The sequence below is a fragment of the Symsagittifera roscoffensis genome, chromosome 1 (assembly GCF_963678635.1).
Source record: "Symsagittifera roscoffensis chromosome 1, txSymRosc1.1, whole genome shotgun sequence".
Classification (NCBI taxonomy): Eukaryota; Metazoa; Xenacoelomorpha; order Acoela; family Convolutidae; genus Symsagittifera; species Symsagittifera roscoffensis.
In genome coordinates, this window is record NC_087062.1 from 60,587,769 (window position 1) to 60,605,487 (window position 17,719).

Here is a 17,719-nt window from a genome sequence, read left to right on the forward strand (position 1 = left end):
AAATTGACATTTCCGAGAACCATAGTCTTTGTGAAAAAAAATGGCAGCAGTCGCTCGGTCACAAAAAATTCATACAACCAACCTTTAATTTTGATTCAGCTCAAAGTTTCAAGTTTGAGAGGGTAGATCTCAAAAAACTGTCAAATCTCAGATTTTCGAGGGTAGTTTTTGAGAAAACAGAAAGCATCTAAAAATATGAGTCCGGCAAAAAAGACAGTGAGGTTAAGTGTGAAGAAACCTCAAAATGCCCAATGCTCCTCGTCCTGCTCTGCCTTTCGCTCCCTAGCCTGCCTTGCGCCACCAAACCCTTCCTCTCCTCGGCCTGGCTTCCGATGAAAAGTTACTTAAAGTTACTTAAGCACTCCAATATACGATACAAAAAGTGGCAGAATAGTTAAAAAAGTCAGTTTCCAAAAAAATAATGGTCATTCTATCAAAAATTTGACATTATCAAGAATCATCGCCCGAAGTTTCAGGTTTGAAAGGGTAGGTCTCACAAATTGGGTCAAAACTCAGATTCTCGAAGGAAGGTAGTTTTTGATAAAACGAAAAAAATCCAGAAACATGAGTCAAATATTGTACACAGTGGTGTTAAGCGTGAAAAAACTACCCTGCCCTTCCTCGATATGCCCTATGCCCATCTTGCCCTGCCTTTCGCTCCCTAGCCTGTCTTGCGCTACCAAACCCTTCCTCTCCTCGCCCTGGCTTCCGATGAAAAGTTTCTTAAGCACTGCAATATACGATACAAACAGTGGCAGAAAAGTTATCGACAAAAAATCAGTTTTCAGAAAAAAAAACTGTCATGCAATCAAAAACTTCACATTTTCAAAACTTTCACATTTCCGAGAATCATTCTTTTTTTAATGGATGCAGCCGCTCATGCACAAAAAAAAATCACGCAAGCTGTAATTTTGATTCAGCCTTAAGTTTCACGTTTGAGAGGGCACGTCTCGAAAAACGATTAAATCTCACATTTTCGAGGGTAGTTTTTGAGAAAACTGAAAGCATCTAAAAACATGAGTCCAACAAAAAAGACAGTGGGGTAAAGTGTGAAGAAACTACTCTGCCGCTCCTCGACATGCCCTACGCTCCTCGTTCTACCGTGTCTTCCGCTCCCTAGTGTGCCGTGCGCTGCCCTATCCTTCCACTCATTGCCCCGCATTGCCACTCCCCGCCCTCCTTGCGCAGAAGGGTTTCTTGAGCACTGCAATACACACTACAAATAATGGTCAAAAAATCCCAAAATTGACATTTCCGAGAACCATAGTCTTTGTGAAAAAAAAATGGCAGCAGTCGCTCGGTCACAAAAAATTCATACAGCCAACCTTTAATTTTGATTCAGCTCAAAGTTTCAAGTTTGAGAGGGTAGATCTCAAAAAACTGTCAAATCTCAGATTTTCGAGGGTAGTTTTTGAGAAAACAGAAAGCATCTAAAAATATGAGTCCAGCAAAAAAGACAGTGAGGTTAAGTGTGAAGAAACCTCAAAATGCCCAATGCTCCTCGTCCTGCCCTGCCTTTCGCTCCCTAGCCTGCCTTGCGCCACCAAACCCTTCCTCTCCTCGGCCTGGCTTCCGATGAAAAGTTACTTAAAGTTACTTAAGCACTGCAATATACGATACAAAAAAAGGCAGAATAGTTAAAAAAGTCAGTTTCCAAAAAAATAATGGTCATTCTATCAAAAATTTGACATTACCAAGAATCATCGCCCGAAGTTTCAGGTTTGAAAGGGTAGGTCTCACAAATTGGGTCAAAACTCAGATTCTCGAAGGAAGGTCGTTTTTGATAAAACGAAAAAAATCCAGAAACATGAGTCAAATATTGTACACAGTGGTGTTAAGCGTGAAAAAACTACCCTGCCCTTCCTCGATATGCCATATGCCCATCTTGCCCTGCCTTTCGCTCCCTAGCCTGCCTTGCGCCACCAAACCCTTCCTCTCCTCGCCCTGGCTACCGATGAAAAGTTTCTTAAGCACTGCAATACACGATACAAACAGTGGCAGAAAAGTTATCGACAAAAAATCAGTTTTCAGAAAAAAACTGTTATGCAATTAAAACTTTCACATTTCCCAGAATCATTACTTTTTTTAATGGACGCAGCCGCTCATGCACGAAAAAGTCACGCAAGCTGTAATTTTGATTCAGCCTAGAGTTTCAGGTTTGAGAGGGCACGTCTCGAAAAACGATAAAATCTCAGATTTTCTAGGGTAGTTTTTGAGAAAACTGAAAGCATCTGAGAACATGAGTCCAGCAAAAAAGACAGTCGGGTAAAGTGTGAAAAAACTACCCTGCCGCTCCTCGACATGCCCTACGATCCTCGTTCTACCGTGTCTTCCGCTCCCTAGTGTGCCGTGCGCTGCCCTACCCTTCCGCTCCTTGCCCCGCATTGCCACTCCCCGCCCTCCTTGCGCAGAAAGGTTTCTTGAGCACTGCAATACACACTACAAATAATGGTCAAAAAATCCCAAAATTGACATTTCCGAGAACCATAGTCTTTGTGAAAAAAAAAATGGCAGCAGTCGCTCGGTCACAAAAAATTCATACAACCAACCTTTAATTTTGATTCAGCTCAAAGTTTCAAGTTTGAGAGGGTAGATCTCAAAAAACTGTCAAATCTCAGATTTTCGAGGGTAGTTTTTGAGAAAACAGAAAGCATCTAAAAATATGAGTCCAGCAAAAAAGACAGTGAGGTTAAGTGTGAAGAAACCTCAAAATGCCCAATGCTCCTCGTCCTGCCCTGCCTTTCGCTCCCTAGCCTGCCTTGCGCCACCAAAGCCTTCCTCTCCTCGGCCTGGCTTCCGATGAGAAGTTACTTAAAGTTACTTAAGCACTGCAATATACGATACAAAAAGTGGCAGAATAGTTAAAAAAGTCAGTTTTCAAAAAAATAATGGTCATTCTATCAAAAATTTGACATTACCAAGAATCATCGCCCGAAGTTTCAGGTTTGAAAGGGTAGGTCTCACAAATTGGGTCAAAACTCAGATTCTCGAAGGAAGGTCGTTTTTGATAAAACGAAAAAAATCCAGAAACATGAGTCAAATATTGTACACAGTGGTGTTAAGCGTGAAAAAACTACCCTGCCCTTCCTCGATATGCCCTATGCCCATCTTGCCCTGCCTTTCGCTCCCTAGCCTGCCTTGCGCCACCAAACCCTTCCTCTCCTCGCCCTGGCTACCGATGAAAAGTTTCTTAAGCACTGCAATATACGATACAAACAGTGGCAGAAAAGTTATCGACAAAAAATCAGTTTTCAGAAAAAAAACTGTTATGCAATTAAAACTTTCACATTTCCCAGAATCATTTTTTTTTTTTAATGGACGCAGCCGCTCATGCACAAAAAAGTCACGCAAGCTGTAATTTTGATTCAGCCTAGAGTTTCAGGTTTGAGAGGGCACGTCTCGAAAAACGATAAAATCTCAGATTTTCGAGGGTAGTTTTTGAGAAAACTGAAAGCATCTGAGAACATGAGTCCAGCAAAAAAGACAGTCGGGTAAAGTGTGAAGAAACTATCCAGCTGCTCCTCGACATGCCCTACGATCCTCGTTCTACCGTGTCTTCCGCTCCCTAGTGTGCCGTGCGCTGCCCTACCCTTCCGCTCCTTGCCCCGCATTGCCACTCCCCGCCCTCCTTGCGCAGAAAGGTTTCTTGAGCACTGCAATACACACTACAAATAATGGTCAAAAAATCCCAAAATTGACATTTCCGAGAACCATAGTCTTTGTGAAAAAAAAATGGCAGCAGTCGCTCGGTCACAAAAAATTCATACAACCAACCTTTAATTTTGATTCAGCTCAAAGTTTCAAGTTTGAGAGGGTAGATCTCAAAAAACTGTCAAATCTCAGATTTTCGAGGGTAGTTTTTGAGAAAACAGAAAGCATCTAAAAATATGAGTCCAGCAAAAAAGACAGTGAGGTTAAGTGTGAAGAAACCTCAAAATGCCCAATGCTCCTCGTCCTGCTCTGCCTTTCGCTCCCTAGCCTGCCTTGCGCCACCAAACCCTTCCTCTCCTCGGCCTGGCTTCCGATGAAAAGTTACTTAAAGTTACTTAAGCACTGCAATATACGATACAAAAAGTGGCAGAATAGTTTAAAAAGTCAGTTTCCAAAAAAAATGGTCATTCTATCAAAAATTTGTTATTACCGAGAATCATCGCCCGAAGTTTCAGGTTTGAAAGGGTAGGTCTCACAAATTAGGTCAAAAATCAGCTTTCCGAAGCAAGGTCGTTTTTGAGAAAAAAAAACAATCCAGAAACATGAGTCAAATATTGTACACAGTGGTGTTAAGCGTGAAAAAACTACCCTGCCCTTCCTCGATATGTCCTATGCCCATCCTGCCCTGCCTTTCGCTCCCTAGCCTGCCTTGCGCCACCAAACCCTTCCTCTCCTCGCCCTGGCTTCCGATGAAAAGTTTCTTAAGCACTGCAATATACGATACAAACAGTGGCAGAAAAGTTATCGACAAAAAATCGGTTTTCAGTAAAAAAACTGTCATGCAATCAAAAACTTCACATTTTCAAAACTTTCACATTTCCGAGAATCATTCTTTTTTTAATGGACGCAGCCGCTCATGCACAAAAAAAAATCACGCAAGCTGTAATTTTGATTCAGCCTAAAGTTTCACGTTTGAGAGGGCACGTCTCGAAAAACAATAAAATCTCACATTTTCGAGGGTAGTTTTTGAGAAAACAGAAAGCATCTAAAAACATGAGTCCAACAAAAAAGACAGTGGGGTAAAGTGTGAAGAAACTACTCTGCCGCTCCTCGACATGCCCTACGCTCCTCGTTCTACCGTGCCTTCCGCTCCCTAGTGTGCCGTGCGCTGCCCTACCCTTCCGCTCCTTGCCCCGCATTGCCACTCCCCGCCCTCCTTGCGGAGAAAGGTTTCTTGAGCACTGCAATACACACTACAAATAATGGTCAAAAAATCCCAAAATTGACATTTCCGAGAACCATAGTCTTTGTGAAAAAAAAATGGCAGCAGTCGCTCGGTCACAAAAAATTCATACAACCAACCTTTAATTTTGATTCAGCTCAAAGTTTCAAGTTTGAGAGGGTAGATCTCAAAAAACTGTCAAATCTCAGATTTTCGAGGGTAGTTTTTGAGAAAACAAAGCATCTAAAAATATGAGTCCAGCAAAAAAGACAGTGAGGTTAAGTGTGAAGAAACCTCAAAATGCCCAATGCTCCTCGTCCTGCCCTGCCTTTCGCTCCCTAGCCTGCCTTGCGCCACCAAACCCTTCCTCTCCTCGGCCTGGCTTCCGATGAAAAGTTACTTAAAGTTACTTAAGCACTGCAATATACGATACAAAAAGTGGCAGAATAGTTAAAAAAGTCAGTTTCCAAAAAAATAATGGTCATTCTATCAAAAATTTGACATTACCGAGAATCATCGCCCGAAGTTTCAGGTTTGAAAGGGTAGGTCTCACAAATTGGGTCAAAACTAAGATTCTCGAAGGAAGGTCGTTTTTGATAAAACGAAAAAAATCCAGAAACATGAGTCAAATATTGTACAGTAGTGTTAAGCGTGAAAAAACTACCCTGCCCTTCCTCGATATGCCCTATGCCCATCTTGCCCTGCCTTTCGCTCCCTAGCCTGCCTTGCGCCACCAAACCCTTCCTCTCCTCGCCCTGGCTACCGATGAAAAGTTTCATAAGCACTGCAATATACGATACAAACAGTGGCAGAAAAGTTATCGACAAAAAATCAGTTTTCAGAAAAAAAACTGTCATGCAATTAAAACTTTCACATTTCCTAGAATCATTATTTTTTTTAAATGGACGCAGCCGCTCATGCACAAAAAAATCACGCAAGCTGTAATTTTGATTCAGCCTAGAGTTTCAGGTTTGAGAGGGCACGTCTCGAAAAACGATAAAATCTCAGATTTTCGAGGGTAGTTTTTGAGAAAACTGAAAGCATCTGAGAACATGAGTCCAGCAAAAAAGACAGTCGGGTAAAGTGTGAAGAAACTACCCTGCCGCTCCTCGACATGCCCTACGATCCTCGTTCTACCGTGCCTTTCGCTCCCTAGTGTGCCGTGCGCTGCCCTACCCTTCCGCTCCTAGCCCCGCATTGCCACTCCCCGCCCTCCTTGCGCAGAAAGGTTTCTTGAGCACTGCAATACACACTACAAATAATGGTCAAAAAATCCTAAATTTGACATTTCCGAGAACCATAGTCTTTTGTGAAAAAAAAAACGGCAGCAGTCGCTCGGTCACAAAAAAATTCATACAACCAACCCATAATTTTGATTCAGCTCAAAGTTTCAGGTTTGAGAGGGTAGATCTCAAAAAACGGTCAAATCCCAGATTTTTGAAGGAAGGTGGTTTTTGAGAAAACGAGAAGAATGCAATAATATGAGTCAACTAATGTGCACAGTGGTTTTAAGTGTGCAGCGACTACCCTGCCCCTCATTGACATGCCCCATGGTCGTCCTGCCCTGCCCTTTGCTCCCTAGCCTGCCTTGCGCCGCCCTACCCTTCCTCTCTTCGCCCTGGCTTCCGATGAAAAGTTTCTTAAGCACTGCAATATACGATACAAACAGTGGCAGAAAAGTTATCGACAAAAAATCAGTTTTCAGAAAAAAAACTGTTATGCAATTAAAACTTTCACATTTCCCAGAATCATTATTTTTTTTAAATGGACGCAGCCGCTCAAGCACAAGAAAATCAAGCAAGCTGTAATTTTGATTCAGCCTAGAGTTTCAGGTTTGAGAGGGCACGTCTCGAAAAACGATAAAATCTCAGATTTTCGAGGGTAGTTTTTGAGAAAACTGAAAGCATCTGAGAACATGAGTCCAGCAAAAAAGACAGTCGGGTAAAGTGTGAAGAAACTACCCTGCCGCTCCTCGACATGCCCTACGATCCTCGTTCTACCGTGTCTTCCGTTTTTATGAGTCCAGCAAAAAAGACAGTGAGGTTAAGTGTGAAGAAACCTCAAAATGCCCAATGCTCCTCGTCCTGCCCTGCCTTTCGCTCCCTAGCCTGCCTTGCGCCACCAAACCCTTCCTCTCCTCGGCCTGGCTTCCGATGAAAAATTACTTAAAGTTACTTAAGCACTGCAATATACGATACAAAAAGTGGCAGAATAGTTTAAAAAGTCAGTTTCCAAAAAAAATGGTCATTCTATCAAAAATTTGTTATTACCGAGAATCATCGCCCGAAGTTTCAGGTTTGAAAGGGTAGGTCTCACAAATTAGGTCAAAAATCAGCTTTCCGAAGCAAGGTCGTTTTTGAGAAAACGAAAAGAATCCAGAAACATGAGTCAAATATTGTACACAGTGGTCTTAAGCGTGAAAAAACTACCCTGCCCTTCATCGATATGCCCTATGCCCATCCTGCCCTACCTTTCGCTCCCTAGCCTGCCTTGCGCCACCCAACCTTACCTCTCCTCGCCCTGGCTTCCGATGAAAAGTTTCTTAAGCACTGCAATATACGATGAAAAGTTTCTTAAGCACTGCAATATACGATAAAAACAGTGGCAGAAAAGTTATCGACAAAAAATCAGTTTTCAAAAAAAAAAACTGTCTAGCAATCAAAACTTTCACATTTCCGAAAATCATTATTTTTTATAGTTTCATACAACCAACCCATAATTTTGATTCAGCCTAAAGTTTCAGGTTTGAGAGGGCACGTCTCAAAAACCGCATAAATCTCAGATTTTCGTAGGTCGAAAACGAAAAAACAAAAAACATGGGTCAAATAATATGACAGTGCTTTTGAATGTTAAGAGAGTACCCTGCCCCTCTTCGACATGCCCTTTGTGCCCATTCTGCCCCACCTTTTGCTCTCTAGCCTGCCTTGCGCGGCCCTATCTTTTCTCTCCTCGCCCTACCTTCCACTGAAATGTTTCTCAAGCACTGCATTAAACAATATTTAAAATGGCAGCATAGTTATCGAGAAAAATTCAGTTTCCAAAAAACGGTCTTTCAATCAAAATTTTGACATTTCCGAGAATCAAATACTATTGAAAAAAATTGGCCGCAGCCGCTCATGCACAAAAAACTCACGCAACCTATGTTTTCGATTCAGCCCAAAATTTCAAATTTGAGAGGGTACGTCTCAAAAAACGGTTAAATCTCGGATTTTTGTGGGTATTTTTCGAGAAAAAACCAAAAAAATGGTTCAAATAATATAGACAGTGGTTTTAAATGCAAGGAGAATATCCTGCCCCCTCCTCGACATGCCCCAAGCTCGTCCTGCCATGTCTTTTGCTCCCTCGCCTGCCTTAGGCCACCCTACCCATTCACTCATCGCCTTGCCGCTCTTCGCCCTACCTTCCACTGAAATCTTTCGTCGGCACTGCAAAATACGATAAAAACAGTGGCAGAAAAGTTATCGACAAAAAATCAGTTTTTAAAAAAAAAAACTGTCTAGCAATCAAAACTTTCACATTTCCGAAAATCATTATTTTTTATAGTTTCATACAACCAACCCATAATTTTGATTCAGCCTAAAGTTTCAGGTTTGAGAGGGCACGTCTCAAAAACCGCATAAATCTCAGATTTTCGTAGGTCGAAAACGAAAAAACAAAAAACATGGGTCAAATAATATGACAGTGCTTTTGAATGTTAAGAGAGTACCCTGCCCCTCTTCGACATGCCCTTTGTGCCCATTCTGCCCCACCTTTTGCTCTCTAGCCTGCCTTGCGCAGCCCTATCTTTTCTCTCCTCGCCCTACCTTGCACTGAAATGTTTCTCAAGCACTGCACTAAACAATATTTAAAATGGCAGCATAGTTATCGAGAAAAATTCAGTTTCCAAAAAACGGTCTTTCAATCAAAATTTTGACATTTCCGAGAATCAAATACTATTGAAAAAAATTGGCCGCAGCCGCTCATGCACAAAAAACTCACGCAACCTATGTTTTCGATTCAACCCAAAATTTCAAATTTGAGAGGGTACGTCTCAAAAAACGGTTAAATCTCGGATTTTTGTGGGTATTTTTCGAGAAAAAACCAAAAAAATGGTTCAAATAATATAGACAGTGGTTTTAAATGTAAGGAGAATATCCTGCCCCCTCCTCGACATGCCCCAAGCTCGTCCTGCCATGTCTTTTGCTCCTTCGCCTGCCTTAGGCCACCCTACCCATTCACTCATCGCCTTGCCGCTCTTCGCCCTACCTTCCACTGAAATCTTTCGTCGGCACTGCAAAATACAAAACAAAAAATGGCGCTATAGTTACCGAGAAAACTCAGTTTCCAAAAACGGTCATTCAATCAAAATTTTGACATTTCCGAGAATCATAACTTTTTTTGAAAAAACGGCCGCAGCCGCTCATGCAAAAAAAAACTCAGACAACATATAATTTTGATTCAACCCAAAGTTTTAGATTTGAGAGGGTACGTCAAAAAACGATAAAATCTCAGATTTTTGAGGGTAGTTTTTGAGAAAACGGAAAGCATCTAAGAACATGAGTCAAGCAAAAAAGACAGTGGGGTGAAGTGTAAAGAAACTACCCTGCCGCTCCTCGACATGCCCTGAGCTCCTCGTTTTACCCTGCCTATCGCTCTCTAGTCTGCCTTGCGCAGCCCTACCCTTCCGCTGCTTGCCCTGCATTGCTGCTCCCCATCCTGCCTTGCGCTGAAATAATTCTTAGGCAATGCAACATACGATACAAAAAATGGCAGGATAGTTAGTGAAAAAGTCAGTTTCCAAAAAAACGGTCATTCGAACCAAAATTTTGACATTTCCGAGAATAGTAATCTTTTGAAAAAAATGCAGCCGCTCATGCACAAAAAAATCACGCAACCTATTATTTCGATTCAGCTCAAAGTTTCAGGTTTGATAGGGTATGTCTGAGACAACGATAAGATTTCGGAATTTTGAAGGTTGTTTCTGAGAGAATGAAAAGAATCCAAAAACATGGGTAAAAAATTAAAGACCGTGGTGTTGAATGTGAAGAGTACCCTGCCCCTCGACATGCCATATGCTCGTCGTTTCTTGCCTTTCGCTCCCTAGTCTGCCTTGCGCCACCCTTCTCTTCCACCCTTCCCCCTAACTTCCACTGGAATGTTTCTTAAGCACTGCAATTTACGATACAAGAAATGGTCAAAAATTACAAATTGGACATTTTTGAAAATCATAAGCTTGTCAACGCCCGCTCAACCCATTAAAACCCAAATATCAAATTTTTGAGGGTAGTTTTTGAGAAAACGAAAGAATCCAACAGCAGGAGTCAAATAATGTAGACAGTGGGGTAAAGTGTAAATAGACTAGTTGAGTATGCAAGCACTAGAATAAGAAGGCGGTCTTTCCATTGGCATTTTTCGTGAAAAGGTAAAACTTTTGCATAAATTGAAAAAAAATCAAAATCGTCTCAAAAAAAACAAAAGACCCAATCCCATGAACTCTTAATACCTGTTATTATCAAAAAGAGTAGCAATGACACTAGCATAAAGAAAAACACTAGCACTTCAGATAAAAAAAAGTCATGCAATGAAACTTTCACATTTCCGAGAATTATTCTTTTTTTTTCAAATGGACGCAGCGGCTCATGCACAAAAAAAATTATGCAAGCTGTAATTTTGATTCAGCCTAAAGTTTCAGGTTTGAGAGGGTAGATCTCAAAAAACTGTCAAATCTCAGATTTTCGAGGGTAGTTTTTGAGAAAACAGAAAGCATCTAAAAACATGAGTCCAGCAAAAAAGACAGTGAGGTAAAGTTTGAAGAAACTGCCCTGCCCCTCCTCAAAATGCCCAATGCTCCTCGTCCTGCCCTGCCTTTCGCTCCCTAGCTTGCCTTGCGCCACCAAACCCTTCCTCTCCTCGCCCTGGCTTCCGATGAAAAGTTACTTAAAGTTACTTAAGCACTGCAATATACGATACAAAAAGTGGCAGAATAGTTAAAAAAGTCAGTTTCCAAAAAAAAAGTCATTCTATCAAAAATTTGACATTACCGAGAATCATCGCCCGAAGTTTCAGGTTTGAAAGGGTAGGTCTCACAAATTGGGTCAAAACTCAGATTCTCGAAGGAAGGTCGTTTTTGAGAAAAAAAAACAATCCAGAAACATGAGTCAAATATTGTAGTGGTGTTAAGCGTAAAAAAACTACCCTGCCCTTCCTCGATATGCCCTATGCCCATCCTGCCCTGCCTTTCGCTCCCTAGCCTGCCTTGCGCCACCAAACCCTTCCTCTCCTCGCCCTGGCTTCCGATGAAAAGTTTCTTAAGCACTGCAATATACGATACAAACAGTGGCAGAAAAGTTATCGACAAAAAATCAGTTTTCAGAAAAAAAACTGTCATGCAATCAAAACTTTCACATTTCCCAGAATCATTATTTTTTTTAAACGGACGCAGCCGCTCATGCACAAAAAAAATCACGCAAGCTGTAATTTTGATTCAGCCCAAGTTTCAGGTTTGAGAGGGCACGTCTCAAAAAACGCTAAAATCTCAGATTTTCGAGGGTATTTTTTGAGAAAACGGATAGCATCTAAAAACATGAGTCCAGCAAAAAAGACAGTGGGGTAAAGTGTAAAGAAACTACCCTGCCACTCCTCGACATGCCCTACGCTCCTCGTTTTACCCTGCCAATCGCTCTCTAGTCTGCCTTGCGGAACCCTACCCTTCCGCTGCTTGCCCTGCATTGCTGCTCCCCGTCCTGCCTTCCGCTGAAAAGTTTCTTAACCAATGCAAAATACAATACAAAAAATGCCCGGATAGTTAGAGGAAAATTCAGCTTCCAAATAACGGTCATTAAGTCAAAACTTTGACATTTCTGAGAATCGTATACTTTTGAAAAAAGTTAGCCGCAGCCGCTCATGCACAAAAAACTCACGCAACCTATGTTTTCGATTCAGCCCAAAGTTTCAGGTTTGACAGGGTACGTCTCAAAAACCGTATAAATCTCAGATTTTCGTAGGTAGAAAACGAAAAACCAAAAAACATAGGTCAAATAATATGACAGTGCTTTTGATTGTGAAGAGAGTACCCTGCCCCTCTTCGACACGCCCTTTGTACCCATCCTGCCCCACCTTTTGCTCTCTAGCCTGCCTTGCGCAGCCCTATCTTTTCTCTCCTCGCCCTACCTTCCACTGAAATGTTTCTCAAGCACTGCATCAAACAATATTAAAAATGGCAGCATAGTTATCGAGAAAAATTCAGTTTCCAAAACACGGTCCTTCAATCAAAATTTTGACATTTCCGAGAATCAAATACTATTGAAAAAAATTGGCCGCAGCCGCTCATGCACAAAAAACTCACGCAACCTATGTTTTCGATTCAGCCCAAAATTTCAAATTTGAGAGGGTACGTCTAAAAAAACGGTTAAATCTCGGATTTTTGTGGGTAGTTTTCGAGAAAAAAACCAAAAACATGGGTCAAATAATATAGACCGTAGTTTTAAATGTAAGGAGAATATCCTGCCCCCTCCTCGACATGCCCCAAGCTCGTCCTGCCCTGTCTTTTGCTCCCTCGCCTGTCTTAGGCCACCCTACCTATTCACTCATCGCCTTGCCGCTCTTCGCCCTACCTTCCACTGAAATCTTTCTTCGGCACTGCAAAATACAAAACAAAAAATGGCGCTATAGTTACCGAGAAAACTCAGGTTACAAAAACGGTCATTCAATCAAAATTTTGACATTTCCGAGAATCATAACTTTTTTTGAAAAAACGGCCGCAGCCGCTCATGCACAAAAAAAACTCAGGCAACATATAATTTTGATTCAGCCCAAAGTTTCAGATTTGAGAGGGTACGTCAAAAAACGATAAAATCTCAGATTTTTGAGGGTAGTTTTTGAGAAAACGGAAAGCATCTAAAAACATGAGTCAAGCAAAAAAGACAGTGGGGTGAAGTGTAAAGAAACTACCCTGCCGCTCCTCGACATGCCCTGAGCTCCTCGTTTTACCCTGCCTATCGCTCTCTAGTCTGCCTTGTGCAGCCCTACCCTTCCGCTGCTTGCCCTGCATTGCTGCTCCCCGTCCTGCCTTGCGCTGAAATAATTCTTAGGCAATGCAACATACTATACAAAAAATGGCAGGATAGTTAAAGAAAAATTCAGTTTCGAAAAAAACGGTCATTCGAACCAAAATTTTGACATTTCCGAGAATCGTAATCTTTCGAAAAAACGCAGCCGCTCATGCACAAAAAATTCACGCAACCTATTATTTCGATTCAGCTCAAAGTTTCAGGTTTGATAGGGTATGTCTGAAAAAACGATAAAATTTCGGAATTTTGAAGGTTGTTTCTGAGAGAATGAAAAGAATCCAAAAACATGGGTAAAATTATGTAGACCGTGGTGTTAAATGTGAAGAGTATCCTGCCCCCCCGACATGCCATATGCTCGTCGTTTCTTGCCTTTCGCTCCCTAGTCTGCCTTGCGCCACCCTTCTCTTCCACCCTTCCCCCTAACTTCCACTGGAATGTTTCTTAAGCACTGCAATTTACGATACAAGAAATGGTCAAAAATCACAAATTGGACATTTTTGAGAATCATAAGCTTGTCAACGCCCGCTCAATCCATTAAAACCCAAATATCAAATTTTTGAGGGCAGTTTTTGAGAAAACGAAAGAAACCAACAGCAGGAGTCAAATAATGTAGACAGTGGGGTAAAGTGTAAATAGACTAGTTGAGTATGCAAGCACTAGAATAAGAAGGCGGTCTTTCCATTGACATTTTTCGTGAAAAGGTAAAACTTTTGCATAAATTGAAAAAAATCAAAATCGTCTCATAAAAAACAAAAGTTCCCATGAACTCTTAATACCTGTTATTATCAAAAAGAGTCTTGTTTGGCATGAAGCTGCAATGAACACTACGTGCAACTACTATGACACTAGCATAAAGAAAAACGCTAGCACTTCAGATAAAAAAAGTCATGCAATCAAACTTTCACATTTCCGAGAATTATTCTTTTTTTAAATGAAACTGCGTTACCTCCAGGCCTTAAACATGAAACTTGATATGTTTCATAAATAAGCAAGCTCAATTTATTGTTAGAAATTGATACACTTATTGATACAATGATAGTTTGCTGATGTATATAACGCTGGTATGGCCCTATCCAGCTTGTGCACTGACCGTAACTAAACGAAAGGCCCCTTTTGTAATTTACATTTAATAAAATTTCTTGTTAAAAAAGTTGTATACGGGAAAAGTCTTGTTTCCGATTGCAAGACACTTGCTATCGCAAGTGTAATTATATCATACTTTAAAAACGGTTGTAAGTTTCAGAATACTTACTAGGACCAGGCCGCAGTTTCCTTCTAATGCATTGTTTGCGTCTTCCAGTGAGGAATCGAAGTTTCCTATCTCTAAGTATACTCGCGAACGATAGCTATACAAGACATATTTCTCCTCTTTGGAACCGCATAACTCGATACAATGCGTATAAATTTCTAAAGCCTAAAACAAAATAATTGTTAAATACCAGAGCGACACATGAAAACCACCGACCGACATTTTTTCGGCCTTCTAAAATTACGCACTGCGAAATACCTGGAGGTCTACCTATCATTTTTTCCAATCAAAAATCTTTAAGCAAATGGTACAACACATTTGCTAATCGTTTATCTCCAAAAATTAGTAGACTTCGGTGCTCACAAAATGTCAAAACGTTGTGTCGCTAAAGAATATTTTCTCACCTTCCCGAAATCTTTTGCTTCGCTGGAATTCTCAGCAAGGCGCAGAAGACTTTGAAGTCCACCGGTTTCCGATGCTAAGTTGGGCGCTCCTTCTAATTGACAGGGACTTCGATCCATAAGGCAGTCAAATTTGAACCAGTAAGAGAATGTTTGGCCTCATTATCATAGTCAAGATCATTGATAACTCACCATAACTAACTAAAACTTAACGATTGACTTCACTGCCATTTACCTATTATATTTAATTCTTACAGTTGTTTTACTTTGGTAAAAACAGTAAAAATAACGGTAATTGATGTTCGATCCTAATATCCATTTTGTTGCATACTGTTGGACTAAAAAGATCACGGAAATTGATGTTCGATCCTAATATCCATGTTGTTTCATAGTGTTGGACTTTTTCAAACTCTTGGTGGTTTCCCTTGTGTGCCATTCCGCCGGATTGACACAGCCTAACCCTCCGACGAGCAATAAAAGAACATCAGTGACGTTAATTGCGAACTCGTTATAAAAAGGAGGGTCGGAATGTTCTAGAATTTCAATTTTTAAAAATTCGAATTGCGATGGAACATTTCTGAGAAATTAAGAAAAACGGCCATATTTGGCAGAAAAACAGTCGAATTACACAGTCGAATTAGGCAACCGGATAGACAAGACGAGAATTAGTCGCGAGAACAGTTGAAGATCGACAGAGAACAACGAAGCCTCTTATCGTGATAACAAGACACGATAAGACGCTTATTCAAAGAGAACACACGAAAGGAAAGTTCAGTGGGACATCCGGAGCGGATCAGTTCCCTCCCGTACCGCGAAGTTAGAGAGATAACGACGTAATATCCGGAAGAGTACGGAATTGGGGGCCCGGTGCCCAGAGACCCTTAAATGCTGAGAGACTATATAACTGACTTTTTAGCCGCTTTAATGCCCTGAACATTTGAATTAACTCCAGTATTGTTTAGTATTTCAGAGCATGAGTAGCTAGAAAGAGGAAAGGGTCAGTCCATCTCCAATGGATAAAGTATATAGCTCTCACTAAAAACATAGTAAAATATTAGATTCGAGCCGTGTTTTTAAAAGCAATCACGTAGTCTGGGGATCCGAGACCCAGTTTTGTGGTCATTTTCGCATGTACACGAAAGCTAATCAAAAGTCGTGTAACATTCGCCCGGAAGTGCTTCTCACCGTCTCTACTAAAGCCAGTTCTTTCGGTGGTCTTTCTAACATCGGGTCGACAAAAACGATACTGCTTTCGGCTTCGGTAAATGCACTCAAAGTAACTTAATTATATGCAAGAAAAATGAGCTCATGGCTGGTTCATAGTATCCCCAGACCACGAGGTCACTCCTTAAAACAGGGCTACTACTATTTATTATATTACTATTGTTTTTGTTCAGTAGATAAAAATCATCATCTCCATCGGAGATGGATCAACCCTTTCCCTCAACTCCTAGCTTCTCAATATCTGAAAATGAATCTGGATGTTAATTAAATTCATTTCAGGACATAACCAGGAAGCTAAAAATTTAGGTAAATAATTTGAGTTCTCCGCCCGCGACTCCTCCGGATTCCTGAATCCGGGGAAATAACGTCTTTTTTTCCTTTCCAGAAGGCTGGACACACGCTGTCCCAACACCCTTCACCGTTTGCGTGAATCGCTCTGTAACAACTGTAGCGATCCAATCGTTACAACTTGGAGCGGTCTCTGATAATCTGAATTCTCTGTTTTCTGATTCGCTATTTCCTTCGTTGTTATTTCTACGGCAAATATTGCTGTTGTGTTTTCTTCTGTTTTTTCTCCAGAATGGCCGTTTCAGCATTTCTCAGAAATAAGACGTCATCATTCCAAATTTTAAAAATTCAAAATACCAGAATATTTTGACCTTCACAGTTTGTCTAATCGTTCAAATAAGGTCGCTAATCTGCTAAAACCGTTAATTTTCAAGGTTAGCTGCTACGAATTTGAATCTGCATTTTTGTCCATTCTGATCAAATTTCACATACTCCCCGGGCAGCTCGGTCAATGTCCTCATTGAGTCTCGCAGTTTTCATCAAAATGGCACAGTGTCATCGAACAGAATTTACAAAATGCACGAAATCACTTTTATCCACGTCACATCGACTCACTGCAGAATATAAATGGCGTCATACTACATCACTATAGTCTTCCAACTTCTCCCACTAATCTGCACTTTCAAGGATATGACTTAAGATAAAACATCTTTTTAGACTTCCAACGTCTATGTCTCGATTTAAAATTTTTCTCCTAGGTTTAAAAAGTGTAGGAACGCAAGACAGTCCTGCCAACCCACAAACTAAAATTATCCTAATAAGCTTCTTCCCCTCGAAAAATTAGTTGTTATTGGTCCTGAATATTAAAATTAAGGAACTCTGTGGTTAGAAGGAACAATGAAATAATCTCCTTTTTCAAGAGATTACCCAAGCCTTTCATGTCATCACAAAGTGATCAGTCATCCTAGTTGATTAAAAACAGTCATGCAGGCTAGAATATTTATATATACTCTTCGCTCAAGCCTTTCTAAATAAATGGTGAGTGTCTCTAAAGCAACTAACTAAAATCATAATGCAAATTTAGAATTGCAACAGATTCTTTAATCTTCAAAACTCAACTAAATGTTTTCATTTCAGTTTCAATGGCAAACTAAGTTGCTTTGTTTCCCTATCGAGTTTTTCGTCACATAAAAAACAATTCAGAGTTTTAAAATCTTCTTTTTTGTCGCTTCTTTGTTTCTTCCTTTGTTCGTCGTTTAGAAGTTCTAAAACTTCTAAATTCTTCTAATTTTCTTTCTTTTTGCATCTTGTTTTTCGGCCATTTTTCAATGCTCCTCCTGCGACATTGTCTCCGCACTTTCAGTCTCTGTGTCTTGCAACACGTCGGTAGCTATTCTGACGATGTTGGAAGCAGTCCTCCAACACTTCTGCTCTTCTACCCTTTGCTTACAACAAGGTAGAGGGTCAACGTTAGATTCTCTGTTTCAGCAGAAGCTGTTGTGGAGGCACAACGTCACGTTCCTCTCCAAGTCTTCCTTCAACATCTCTTCCTTTTCCCTTCCGTCACATTCACTTGTTCTAGAACTTCTCTTCACGGCGGTGGTCACTGTATTTCGATGAGTTGCAAAAGCTCGCT

General features: G+C 40.8%; 1 protein-coding gene across 1 annotated transcript in view; it reads right to left on the bottom strand.

Moving 5' to 3' along the window:
* LOC134846702 (uncharacterized) overlaps positions 1–14,774 on the bottom strand; it is a 62,214-nt gene extending 47,440 nt beyond the window's left edge. Inside the window, exons 1-2 of the mRNA XM_063864088.1 lie at positions 14,575–14,774; positions 14,174–14,335 (exon numbers count right to left, since the gene is read on the bottom strand). Coding sequence (XP_063720158.1) covers positions 14,174–14,335; positions 14,575–14,691 — 279 coding nt within the window. The 5' untranslated portion in view covers positions 14,692–14,774. The remainder of the gene's footprint in view (positions 1–14,173; positions 14,336–14,574) is intronic.
* Between the last annotated feature and the right edge of the window lie 2,945 nt (positions 14,775–17,719).